At 45.2% G+C, this 12,780-nt stretch overlaps 1 protein-coding gene and 1 non-coding gene across 2 annotated transcripts in view; both read right to left on the bottom strand.

The window, feature by feature from the left end:
* The window catches only part of ANKFY1 (ankyrin repeat and FYVE domain containing 1), a 76,321-nt gene that overhangs the window by 15,547 nt on the left and 47,994 nt on the right, over window positions 1-12,780 (bottom strand). Inside the window, exons 9-16 of the mRNA XM_057713955.1 lie at window positions 11,917-11,985; window positions 11,494-11,693; window positions 8,000-8,097; window positions 4,014-4,245; window positions 2,970-3,068; window positions 2,578-2,731; window positions 1,691-1,859; window positions 762-880 (exon numbers count right to left, since the gene is read on the bottom strand). Coding sequence (XP_057569938.1) covers window positions 762-880; window positions 1,691-1,859; window positions 2,578-2,731; window positions 2,970-3,068; window positions 4,014-4,245; window positions 8,000-8,097; window positions 11,494-11,693; window positions 11,917-11,985 — 1,140 coding nt within the window. The remainder of the gene's footprint in view (window positions 1-761; window positions 881-1,690; window positions 1,860-2,577; window positions 2,732-2,969; window positions 3,069-4,013; window positions 4,246-7,999; window positions 8,098-11,493; window positions 11,694-11,916; window positions 11,986-12,780) is intronic.
* On the bottom strand, window positions 180-252 carry TRNAG-UCC (transfer RNA glycine (anticodon UCC)). Its single transcript has one exon. It is a non-coding gene; the product is annotated as a tRNA-Gly (tRNA).

Raw genomic sequence — 12,780 nt, 5'->3', positions numbered from 1 at the left:
AAGGGGAAGTAATAGGAGGGCATGCTGACGGGTGCAGAGCAGCAGCCTCATCCAACCCAACAGAAAGGCCGCCGCCACCAGGGACTACAGTCCTTGGTCCTCGGCCCCACATGTTTGTGTCTGTGTCCTGCTCCCACAGATTTTTTTTTTTGGCCCTGCCACGTTTTGCAGGATCTTAGTTCCCTGGCCAGGGATCGAACCTGGGTCCCCTGCAGTGGAAGCGCAGAGTCCTAACCACTGGACCGCCAGGGAATTCTCTCGCTCCCATAGATTCTTTGGCAATTGCTCTTGGGGGCAACCTGGGTATCAGAACTCTTGAAAGCTCCCTAGGGGATCTGCACGCATTTAAAGTTTGAGAATTGCTGCTCTAAAGCTTTCCTGAATAACCTCACCCCCCACGCCTCCTGCACTCTGAGCCCGTGGAGGCCGGCATGGCTCTGGCATCTGGGTGGAGTCCTGCAAGGCCAGTCTCCTCCACCCCAGCCTCCTAGTCTCACTGTGTGAACTGGTCTGATGTGACTTCAGGGGCCTATACGGCTCCCAAAGCAGGAAGCTGACTTAGCTTTCAGATTCTCTGGTGTGGGCACATGAGCCCCTCTCCCTGGCTGTCTTGACCTGACAGAAAAATGACCCTCTCTAGCCTTCATTATGAAGGTCAAGCTAGCTACAGGCATGTCAAGACTGTAGCTGGAGTCAATGAGAAAAGAGCCAGTCTGCAGTAAGCTGAATAAGATCTGAAGGGATACATAGGCCTCTCAGACCTGCGGATAAGAAAGCAGGCGATGGGCTCGTTGTTTTCATCAATGGCTCTGTGCAGCAGTGTCTGAAGGCACCCGCTAGGTCCTGGGCCCCAGCACGTGGCATCGCAACCATGTCTGACCTGCAGGAAAACACAGGTCACTCACAAACACTGCCCAGCAAAAGCGAGCATGTTTATTACCCTTGCCGAGCCCCATGCACATCATTAGATCCCTTTTTCAGGCAAGATACAGTTGATAATTAACTAATATTTAGCTTAATCTGTACCATTCATTAGTTTTACAAACATTGACTAAAATCTGCTCAGTGCAAGTTGTTGCACTAGGTTCTCTGGGAGGGGTTTGAGAAATAAAAGGAAGCTATGTTTGATGAGAGCCCTCTGGAGCTGTGCCCTAGAAGGGACAGAACACACACACAAATGCCTGCACACACACTCACGAGCCCCCAGTGACATACACTCTGTAATGAGCAGGTACTCTCAAGGACAACTGGGTAAAACCTCTAGGCGCAAAATGCCTATGTGTCACATTTCAGGACCTTCAGAAAACTAAATGAGCTTCCAGGGCTACGTCCACTTTTGGGGCCTGTCTTCTGAATAAGGGGGACAGACCTGAGATCTGAGAACTCATCACTGTGGTGACAGCAAGGACAGCCCCCAGCCAGTTAAGCCACCTCCGGAGCAGACCCCTGAGGAGAGGCCTCCGCTCTCTGCTTCTTAGTAGTTTTCTTGATAAAGACAGCCTAAAAAAAGCTGTAGCCGAGACTACCCTGAACCGCGAGCTTCCCTCCCGTGACTTTCAGTGGCGTGTCCTTGACCCAGTTAGTTATGTGGCGGATGTCCTGCTCCTTACAGCTGCTATGGAGGCCCTGAGTCCACCTCTGACACAAAATACCCCACGTGTAAACGGAGCTGAAGTTGAGCCTGTCTCACCAGAGTGGATGCGATGTCCTCCAGGTTATTTGCCAGTGCGAGCCACAGGGGGGGATTCCCCTTCTCATCTGGCACAGACATGTCAGCTCCCCGGGTGCATATGGCATCCACGACAAGGGGAAGCTGATTTCTGATGGCCAGCTGCAGGGCCGTCTCCCCGTCCTGAGTCCTGCTGGGACACGGACACCAAAATCAACATTCACAGCTGGGGCCAAGTGATAAAGGTACCCTTCTGGGCATCCTCGAGGCCAGAGCCCACCGTATCCCTTCAACACACTTCAGTCACATTCATTCATATTCTTTCAGAGAAACAGCATCTGTCCCTCCTGCCTTTTTAGAAAATACAGCCAGGCTATCCTATTGCACCAGAAGATAACTGCCCAACACCCCAGCATCCTGAAATCCTACAGGCACACAGCTGCTTTCCACGGCATCTGAGTAAAGTGCCACCCCAACCACCCACTTGACAAAACACTTCCACCCACTCAGTCGCTCTGGGTCAGCTGACATTGAAGATAAATTCTTTCGAAAAAACAAAAATAATAAAAATTTAGCTCGGTGTATTTTCACGCCCTCAAGCCTTTTGACAGCTCGCCTGTTGGAATGTTCTTCACTATAACTGAAATTCTTACTTGAATGATTGGTTTTGGATTGTCCTTTTTAATGAGATTTGTGCCCTGGTCTTGAAAGGTTCAAACAAGAGCAAAGGACACAATTTCCCTTCTGAGTCTACGGTCACATTTAGTCACAACATTGTACTGGTACTTTTTCAGAGTCACTGCTTCTCCTCCTTTAATGAGGAACGAGAATCTTTTCTACAAGCAAGGCTCTGAACCATCTCAATTACACGTGACCTGGTGCTGTGGCGGAGTGCTGTCCCAGCCCACCTGATGTTTATGTCCGCCTGGTGCTCCAGGAGAAAGAGCGCGCTCTTGCTGTCCTGCCGCTGCATGGCCATGTGCAGCAAGGTCTGCCCATCCGACATGGTGTCGTTGATGCAAGCCCCGGAGCCCAGCAGCTGCGCTGCGATTGTATGCATGCCTGCAAAGAGACAAGCCCGGATTAACGCGCGCGCAGCTTCTCCCACTTCCTCAGCCTCTTACTACAACACACACACCCGCTCAGCTTCGCAAAGCCAGCAGTTTTCCACTGGCTATTACAGCTGAACCCAAACAGAAAGATTATTTTACAACAAATGACTGGCTCCAACCCTTCCACTTCCCTCCCTCCCACACCCGCCCTCCTGCGAACGTGCCTGCAGCCACTGGCACCAGCTTACCTGTCCATAAAGCCAGGCCCAGCACAGTCTGGTCTCGGGAGTCCTTGAGGCTGAAGTCCGGAATAATTTGCAAGTTGTTGGTGGCATGAAGAGCATTAGCTAATTTTTTAAAAAAGAAGAATACTTGATTTCATCATCCCATGGATCACATTTAAAATATTCAAGAGAATACGAGCTCAGTTTCAAACTGACCGACTGATCATTTCTATACAAAGAGAACTGATAAATCTTGTTGTGGGAAGTGGCAGCCAAGACATCTGACATTTTGGAGTGAGATTTATGAAGAAAATGATTGGTTTTAAAGGTTAAAATACTGAATCTTCACAAAAGGAAAACAGATTCCACTATGGAAACACATATTAATTACTTGATTACTGAAAAGAGGATGAAATCAATGTCTTGTCCACGTCTTCCTAACACGAGTCCTACCATCTTACGACTCCTGTGCGGGCTAAGAAAAAGGCCCAGCCTACCGAACACCCCACTTCTGTCCACAAGCACAGAGCTAAGAGATGCTGGCCTTAACTAGGATGCAGGCAAGAGTAAGACAAACTGCAGGGCAGGAAAGAGAAAAACTAGAAGACGACTTTCTGAGGGAAACAGGCCTCCCACATGGCAGGGGCTTCCCTTAGCCCCTCATTCAGGCTCCTCTCTCACGGTGCACCTGCCCAGGGGGCTCAGAGGTGGACGAGAGGGCTGACCGGCTCGTGGAAGACCAGCAGCAGCTGAGTTCTCAGAGACAGCGCTCACGCCAAGGCAAAGCCCTGCTTGACCTGCACTGCGGTGGTCTGGGACCACACCCCAAAACAAGGGGGCAGCAGTCGGGGGTTCCAACACCGTAACCCCACGGCGAAGTGGGCAGGCCCCATCCCGAACACGGGAAAGACAGTAGCCGGAGCCAGGCTATATGCTTACCTGGTTTGACCACAAAAGGTTTTTTGGGTAAGAAAACTCACCAACGGAAGAAACATCAACGCTATCATTAACTACTCAAAACCAGCATGCAAAGGTCACGGTGATGGGCGGGAATCCCCAACTGCCCACCTTTTTGCTCCAGGATGACAGACACCACATCTGGATGGTTATAGGCGATCGCCATGTGCAGCGGTGTCTGCAGGTAGACGCTGCCGTCCGCGGAGCTGGACAGGGATGCAGCCTCCTTTGGTGAAGGCAGGGGCTCCTCCGTCTGCAGGTTTGGGTTGGCCCCCTGTTGTAGGAGCTCTGCAGTGAGGTTGGCCAGGCCATGCCGACAGGCCGTGTGCAACGGGGTTTCTCCCTGAACAGAAACAAATAGGCCCAGTCAGAGCACTTCAGGCTGGGAGTCCCCTTCGCAAAGGGATGAAGACAGCCTACGTGCTGCAACTCAGGTCCCCAGCCCAGGCACACCCCTGGCTCATCCTGCCACCAGCTCCACGACGTTTGTCCCACTCCTCAGGTCTCCTCTCCTTCCCTTTCTCCTGTGCCAACACCCTTAGCTCCTCCAACGTCCTCCCAAGCACCCTCCAAATGCCGACTCCTCACCTTCTGCATTTCCACTCTTCACTTTGTTTTTATAATTATTTTGCTAATTATAAAAACAACATATTATTATTCAACAACACGTAACCTCCAAGAGTTACTAAAATAAACACTGTAGAAACCAGAAAAGCCTCACTTCCACAGCCCCAGACATAAGTGGTGCTGTCAGTAAAACTGTCACAGCTCTTTAACCCCCAGCAGCACACCGATCCCTGCTTCTCTGACCAGCTCGTACCAACCTCATCTTGAACTCTGATCAAGAAAGACCTCTTTTCTCACTTATTTTTTTTATAAATTATTTATTTATTTATTTTATTGACTGTGTTGGGTCTTTTTTTTTTGCTGGGCGCAAGCTTTTTTTTTTTCTTTCAGTTGAGGTGAGTGGGGGCTACACTTCATTGTGGTGCATGGGCTCCTCATTTTGGTGGCTTCTCTTGTTGCGGAGCACGGGCTCTAGGCACATGGGCTTCAGTAGTTGAAGCACATGGGCTCAATAGTTGTGGCTCACAGGCTCTAAAGCGCAGGCTCAGTAGTTGTGACGCACGGGCTTAGTTGCTCCACGGCATGTGGGATATTCCTGGAGCAGGGATTGAACCCATGTCCCCTGCATTGGCAGGCAGATTCTTCACCACTGTGCCACCTAGGAAGCCCCTCCCCCACTTTGTAAAATTAAAAACATCTAAAATTGGTATTATACGTACCTGACTCAATGTTCAAAAGGTACAAGAGTATACAGTGAAAAGAAGTTTCCCTTCCTGCTTTGCCCCAACCACCCAATTATCCTCCCCTGAAGGAACCATTATTACCAGTTTCACATTTCTCTCCAGTGACAGAATATTCACAGAAAGACATATATACATGTGTATATATGTGTGAATACAGAAACGTGTACACACACACACACACACACACGGGACCTTTTTTTTTTTTTTTTTTGGCACACGGGCTTAGTTGCTCCGTGGCATGTGGGATCTTCCTGGAGCTGGGATCAAACCCATGACCTCTGCATTGGCAGGCGGATTCTTAACCACTGCGCCACCTAGGAAGCCCCTGCACGGGACCTTTTCACCCAAACAAATGGGAACAACCTGAACACACTGCTCTGCACCAGCTCCTAGAGAAGCTTCACATCCTCATCATTTACAGAGTCCAAGAACTCCACCTACAAGGCTTCCTGTGAAAAATAGCAAGATCCCACCTCTTTTTCCCTAAAAAAAATTCTCCTTTCTCAGAGGGCACCACTTTGAACTCTTTGAGCTGGGTTTTGTAATTTCCTCATTTCCAGCTAGCATGTTTTTATGGCTGCCTCTTGATTTTCCAGGTGCTGGATTCCCTGTGGGTCCTGCCACTGTGCTCTCACTGGCTGATAAGGATTTGGCTCTTTCACTTCTTTCCCTCCTCGGGCCCCCTTCCCACCCCGCCCCTCCCCATACAGCCTCTTCCTCGGGGCTGCCTTCTGCTCTAGCCCTTCTCCCCCATACAGCCTTCCTGGGTACACTTATCTACTCCCACGACTTCTACCAGGATCTACAAGCAGGGGACTCTCAAACCCAGATCTCCAGCCTTGTTTGTACATCCAGTTTTCCCACTGCCTGCAGGATGTTCCTGCCTGAATGTTTAAAAGGAGTTCAGGGGATCCCAGTGGTTAGGACTCAGAGTTTTTACTGCCAAGGTATGCCAAGGTATGGATTCAATCCCTGGTCGGGGAACTAAGATCCTACAAGCTGTGCAAAAAAAAAAAAAATAGATAAAAATTAAAAAATGAAAAGCAGTTCAACAATCACAAAATGGAATTCTCTCTCCCCACAGCAATTCTTTCCCCTGGCCAGTCCCCTCCTTCTCTTCTCGGGTCCAACACACCGCCTCAACACCTCTCCACAGCCCTTGCTTCTGAGAGCCACAGAGGTTATGTCCCATGGACTGTAATTCTGCAGTTTCTCTGAAACCCATCCCACCGGGGCCAAATCCAGTTTCAGAGGTCAGAACAAGCCTTGTCTTGTCTAGACATTGCTCGTCTAGATGATTCCCACCTGGCTCCAACCTGGACCTCAATGATATATCCGCCCACCAGCCATCGCAGGAAGCTTTCTCATCTCAGAAAAGATCACACTGCTTGTCTACTTCTGTGGATTTTCGCTTCCCACAGGATAAAGTCCCAAGACCTGAAGCCAGCATCCGAGACCCGTCTCCAGCGTCATTCTCTCTCGCTTTCAAGTCTCCTCCGTGCCTCTACATCTTAAGGTTTCACCCAGTTTTGCTCTGAAGGGTACTGGAGAAGGAACAGCTGGCAGACAGTATTGGGCTCAAGGGAGGATGTTTTTAAAGCTGAGAGACAGTAGAGCATGTCTGTGTGCTATTAGAAATGAATAGTGGGCAAAACTGACGATACAAGAGAGAGACAGACAGAGACACGTGATGGCAGCAGCAAAGCCAAGAAACCAGCTGCTGGTGCGTCCAGGGCCACGCCGTTGCTCTAGCTGGAGAGCAGGCGGGAGCGGCTTTAGGTGCAGACAGATGAGCAGATTTAATGGTGGAGGAAAACGGCGCTGCCCTCTCCCCTGTGCTTCCACGACACATTGGTTTGTCTCATACACCAAGTTTACCGTATACTGCCTTGCCCAGCACTGCTGAGAGAAAATGCGACTGTACATTGTAGTGCCCGAGTCTTAATACTGGCTCTGTTATTTACGGGTCACTTACCCTCTCAGAACCTCAAGGTTCTTTACCCTGAAATGAAGAATTTACAGACACTGATAATGTCTCTTTAACACATGCCGCTTCTAGATCCACTGTGAGAACTGAAAGGGATAACAACCTTAAAGCTCCTAGCACGAAGTAGCTGTAAAATAATGTGACCTTAAAGATAAGCACATCCTCCCTATGTGAAAATTATAAAGTAAAAATAACTATCATTTATTTCCTAGTGTCCCAGATGTTATGCTAAGTACTTAAATCTATAATTTTTTTTTATCTTAACCACGCCTTATGAAATCAATATTAACCCCACTTTACAGATGAGAACTGAAGCTCAGAAAGGTTATGCAACCTGCCTAAGACCACATACAGCAGGATGGGAAATTGGAAATCTGGTAAATCCAGAAATGTCCAGCGAGAGGCCACACCTTAACACTGTACCATCTGCCTTAGCTTGAGATACAGACTAAATAAGCATTCGCACAAGAAAACCTTAGCACATGCAAAATGTTATAAAAACTTAAGATGCTAATACGGTAGGTTTTTGTGTCCATGTTTGCTAATCTCCAGTAGACCATGAAGTCCACAGTGTATTGTTTAGGACCTGACATACCACGAATGCTTAAGAAGTGGTTGCTGAATGAATCAATTAACCAATATTTGAGGATAAAAGCATCAGTTACATTCTGGTTTTTCAACAATGTCCATTTTTTTTGACAGAAATTGAAGAGAATCTATTCTATTTTTCTGACCCAACAACCACTGCCATTTCTTCCACAGACCAAACCTGCTTCACCTGGCTGCCCTGTCCCACTTACCCACTTGTTTCTGTGGTTCACATGGGCACCATTCGTTGCCAGGAAAAGAGCTGCTGCCTCATTTCCTGCTTCAGCTGCCCGCTGCAGTAAGCAATTTCCTAGGAGAAAATGGGCATGTTCATTCTGCCATTTGCATAAAAATGAGGTCAAGTTCCGCACTGCACCACACTCTGCCCTTCCCCACCACCTCTCACAACTGACAAGCCCACACCAGAAGCAGGTGCCACTGAAGTCCACACAGGCACTCTGTGTGGACACAGAGACTAGGATGAACCTGTGTGGGGAGCAAACACTTGGGGTGGAAGTCAGCAGACATTCATTCCTCCCTGGACCTGCCGCTAGCCACACCCAGGACCAGAGGGAGGCTACGTCTCCTTACCAGGGTTGGTTAGAACATGATTTCTCAACAGCAGTGCTACTGACATTTGGGCTATAATATAGCCCACAGCAGGTAATTCTCTGCTGTGAGGGGTCTGACCTGTACACAGTGCGATATTTAGCGGTATCCCTGGCTTCTGCCCAACAGATGCCAGGAGCACCCTCAACCTTTTTGGGGCAACCACAACTGTCTACAGATGTTACCAAATGTCCCCTGGGGTGGGGGGAGGGTTGGAGAGTCATCTCTGAGAACCTATGGGGTAGATGACTGTTTTGAAGACACTGAGCTCAAGTTCTACCAAAAAATTCTCCTTAAATACTTCTGTTTTACTCCTATGGCCTTAAATATGTTTGGTTTTGGCTTAGAAGTGTCTTCCTTGGCACTATCACTCTTTTCGAAATAAAAATCTTGTAAATAAAAAAAACAGATTTTTTTTCTTCTTTTCCTCTCAAAATGGTTTTAGTCCCAGAACAGCGTTTTCTCTATTAAAATCCACTTCCTTTTTGGATAAACAAAGTCTCATGTTCTACAGCTATGCTATTTGAAAACTCAAAATAAATCAAATACCAGGACTAAAAACAAGGAAAAGCAATGGGACAAAGTACTGCTTTGTTTCCATACCATTTTTATCTTTTCCCTCAGAAAAAGTGATTTCCACACCTGGCTGAGGGTCATTCTAATTTAGAGACTCCTAATAAGAGTCCGGTTTTCACTTCTGTAGTCTTGCCAGTGTACACGCTAACTAAATCATATACCTCCCTACAGAACAAAGATAACCTGCAACTGCTAAAACCCTGATATGCTGTAAAATAGTGGACTAAGGTTATTACATGTACGTGAAAGTTGGAACAAGGAAAAAAATGTAAAATTGAAAGAACCAGCAAGAAAAATGGACAAATTCATAATCACAGTGAACATTTCTAATATACCTCCCAGGAACGGACAGATCAAGGAGTCCAAGAGTTAGTAAGCTGATGAATACGATTTGAACAGCATAAGGAACAAGCTTGGTTTAATGAGGTAAACAGAGAATGCTACACGCATCCTGCAATTAAAGAATGCACATGCTTTTCAAGTACGTCAGACTTTCATTAAAGCTATATTTGTAAGAGTTTAACATTCAAGTCTGAAACATTAAAGAACCAATCTCTTGTATGTCACACTCTTCTACGATGCAATTAAATCAGAAATCAGTAAAAGTATGATCAATAAGCAACATACGTTTATAAATTAAAACCAATTTAGTAACAGTCTCATTTCCAGAGGATCTTTATTCTAAAACACAGTTTTTCCTGGACTCCCTATCCTGCTGCCTTTAGCTTCTCTGTCACCCAAAGGGGTGATTTCATTTGATCTTTATTTAAAGTTAACTTCTTTTAGGGAAAGGGATTTAATACCTATCTTTTTCTTTTTTTGGCCAATTCCCCTCATTGGTGGCACTTACCCATGCTTTATACACTGCTAGCACTCAATACTGAATTTTATGGAATCCTGTTCCTTAAAATATCCCCATGTTTTATTTAGTCAGATCAAGGACATATTCACATTAAAACAGTGCTTCTCAAAGTGTGGTCTTTAGATTCATAAGGGTTCCTGAGAGTCTTTCAGGGGAGGGGATCCAGGAGGTCAAAATTATTTTCATAATAACAATACTTGATGTTATTTGCTTTTTCCCACTGTGCTGACATTTGCACTGATGGTGCAAAAGCAATGGAGGAGCCAACTGGGGAGCCTTACCACAAATCAAGGGAGGGCACCCCAAAATGTACTAGTGGTCACTGTATTCCTCACCACCACACACTCAGTCAAAAAAATAACTAGCTTCGCTTAAGGCGGTCCTTGATAAAGCAGGAAAAATTACTAACTTAATAAATCTCAACACTGAGTATCTGTCTTTAAAATTCTGTGTGACAAAATAAGAAGTATGCATAAAGTATACAAAGTGTGTTACATCTGCTATGTAACAAATTACAATAGTTGTCTCAGAGGAAAGCATGAGTGCAAGCTGAACTAACAGTTTTTTCATGGAGCACCATTTTTACTTGAAAGAATGAGTAACAAACTATGGTTATTCAAACCTGAATATTTGACAGATATTTTCTTGAAAAGTGAGACTGTCTCTTTAAGAAAAACAACTGGCAATATTTCTACCACATGATAAAATTTGATCCTGCACATGACAATCAGAATTTTGGAGAACTTCTGTCTGCAACTACAAGTTTCACAGCTCCTCAACACAGACTTTTCCAATGAGATCAGTGGTGATATTAATAAATGCGATTCTAAAATAAATGAACATTTTGAAGAGCTGCATAACTCAGTGAAACAAGATTTTTCCAAATGACTAAGGGATGATGTTACAAAATCATGCATGAGGAACACAGCCATCCCAAGCGCATAGACCACGGATTTTAACACAAGAGCACAAAAAGTTCAGTGATACAGTTTCAGATTCCATATTGCAACTAACCTTAAACAAACTATCTCTTGATAAATTCTGCTTGCTGTAGTATCTAAGAAATATACCCACAATTATCTGAAGAGGCTCTTAAAATATGCCTCCCTTTTCCAACTACTAGCAAATAACTGTGTGAGAGTGTATTTTCTTTAACCAAAACAACATATCTCAAAAGACTGAATACAGATGCAGATATTAGAAATCACTCTCCCAATTAAATTTTGTTTTGAAAGTTATTCTTCATAAAAAATGTTGTATGTTAATATGAAATAGTTTGTTGTTATTATTATTAATTAACACACCTTTAAAAATTTCTCAGTTTTAATTTCTAATATGGTGAATACCAAAGATATCTACTTAAGCAAAAGCTCGTTGGGATATAATTTTTACGAAGGTAAAAAAGAGTTCTGAGTCCAAAAAGACTGAAACTCACTGCATTAAATAAATAGAAGTGTTTCAGCTTAACGGACTTAACTTAGAGTCTAGCTAAATTTTCAGAAGCACAAGATTGGGCCTTTTACTGTGGTTAAAATTAAGTACAAAATAATTCCCATAATAGCATGCCATTCAGTTTCTAAATTTTTGGTAAAAACACTGACGCAATATTTCATGGAGTCTCCAGACTTGAGCAGCAGCTCTTAGGGGTCTGTGCTTTACCTGTCATTGTATCGGGTGCATTCGTGTTGCTGCCACGCTGAATGAGTCTGGCTGCAAAGCTGTTTTCGTCAAATGAAGTCCCATTTACCACAGGGAGGTCCTCGAAGGGGTTTACGGACTGGTCGGAAGACACGGTGATGTACTGCACGGCAAGCCACAGAGCTGTGCTGCCCTCGTGGTCTTTCAGCTCTAAATCTAACCTGAAAGGAGGAAGCAACATGAACAGCAAGTATAATCGTCTTTAGACACTTTGTGCTGTCAACAGTCTCATTCTTTCTCTCCATACTTTCTGAATGACAATTTTCTACTTCACTTTAACTTATTAAAAATGACAATGCTGAAAGACATTTTAAGAGAATTGTTTTTCACTCACAATCCCACCCTCACAACTGCTTTTTCATTTCTCCATGTCTCCCTACGTACTGTTTACACTGCAGCAATTGGTTGAACACGTATTCATTTCTGGCCATGATGGACAAGTGTAAGGGGGTCCTGTAGGATGAAGAAGAGGTGTCAATTCAGGATGCGCCCAGTTCAGGACAACTCTCAGCAGAAGGCGACCAGAATTCACAAGACATCCCACATTTCTGCCACAGTGCCTTTTTCTACCCTGGCAAACAGGTTTCCAAAACCATGACCAAGTATCAAAGGACAAAAATGAATTTGATTATTTGTTACAATTTATTCAGTAGCCGAAAGAACAAGAATTAAATGCTGACCCTCACTGAACGTGTATGTAGCCACGTGTTTAACACAGCAGCTTCTGCCACAGGTATGCCTGCTTTCCCCCACCCACCCTCCAAAGGTCTGAAAAGAAACTTGTTTCTTCCCATAATTCTCAGTTATACTCAAACACATTCTGAGTGGCAACAGGTAAGAAATGATTAAAATGGCATTTAATCGCTCTTCACTGCTTTTATTTAGTCCTCATGTGCTCTGAGGAAGACTGCCACCGCAGAGCACAGGGACTCCCAGGCTCCCAGAGGTACAGAACGCTAGAGTTTGTGACACTTGGGGGAAAAAAAATTAAGGAATCACCAGAAGAAAAAAAAAAAAGATGCAATTATCTTGGAAAATTATGACACTATATTGAGTTCACGGAGATCCACCTTATTTAAGTACCTCTTACGCATCACACAAATCTATTTTCCTATTCTGAGGACCTCACAGTTATCTTTCGAGAGGGTTTTTTAAAGGTATTAAATACTGAGCTGCTATGATGAGAAGTGGGTCCCCCTGGTGTTGGTGATTCAGGTGGCTGAACTCCCCTTCAATGCCTCCCACACG

This window comes from Hippopotamus amphibius, chromosome 17 (genome assembly GCF_030028045.1).
Source record: "Hippopotamus amphibius kiboko isolate mHipAmp2 chromosome 17, mHipAmp2.hap2, whole genome shotgun sequence".
NCBI lineage: Eukaryota > Metazoa > Chordata > Mammalia > Artiodactyla > Hippopotamidae > Hippopotamus > Hippopotamus amphibius.
Note: the sequence above shows the minus strand (reverse complement) of the source record. Positions and strands in the feature narration are given on the sequence as shown.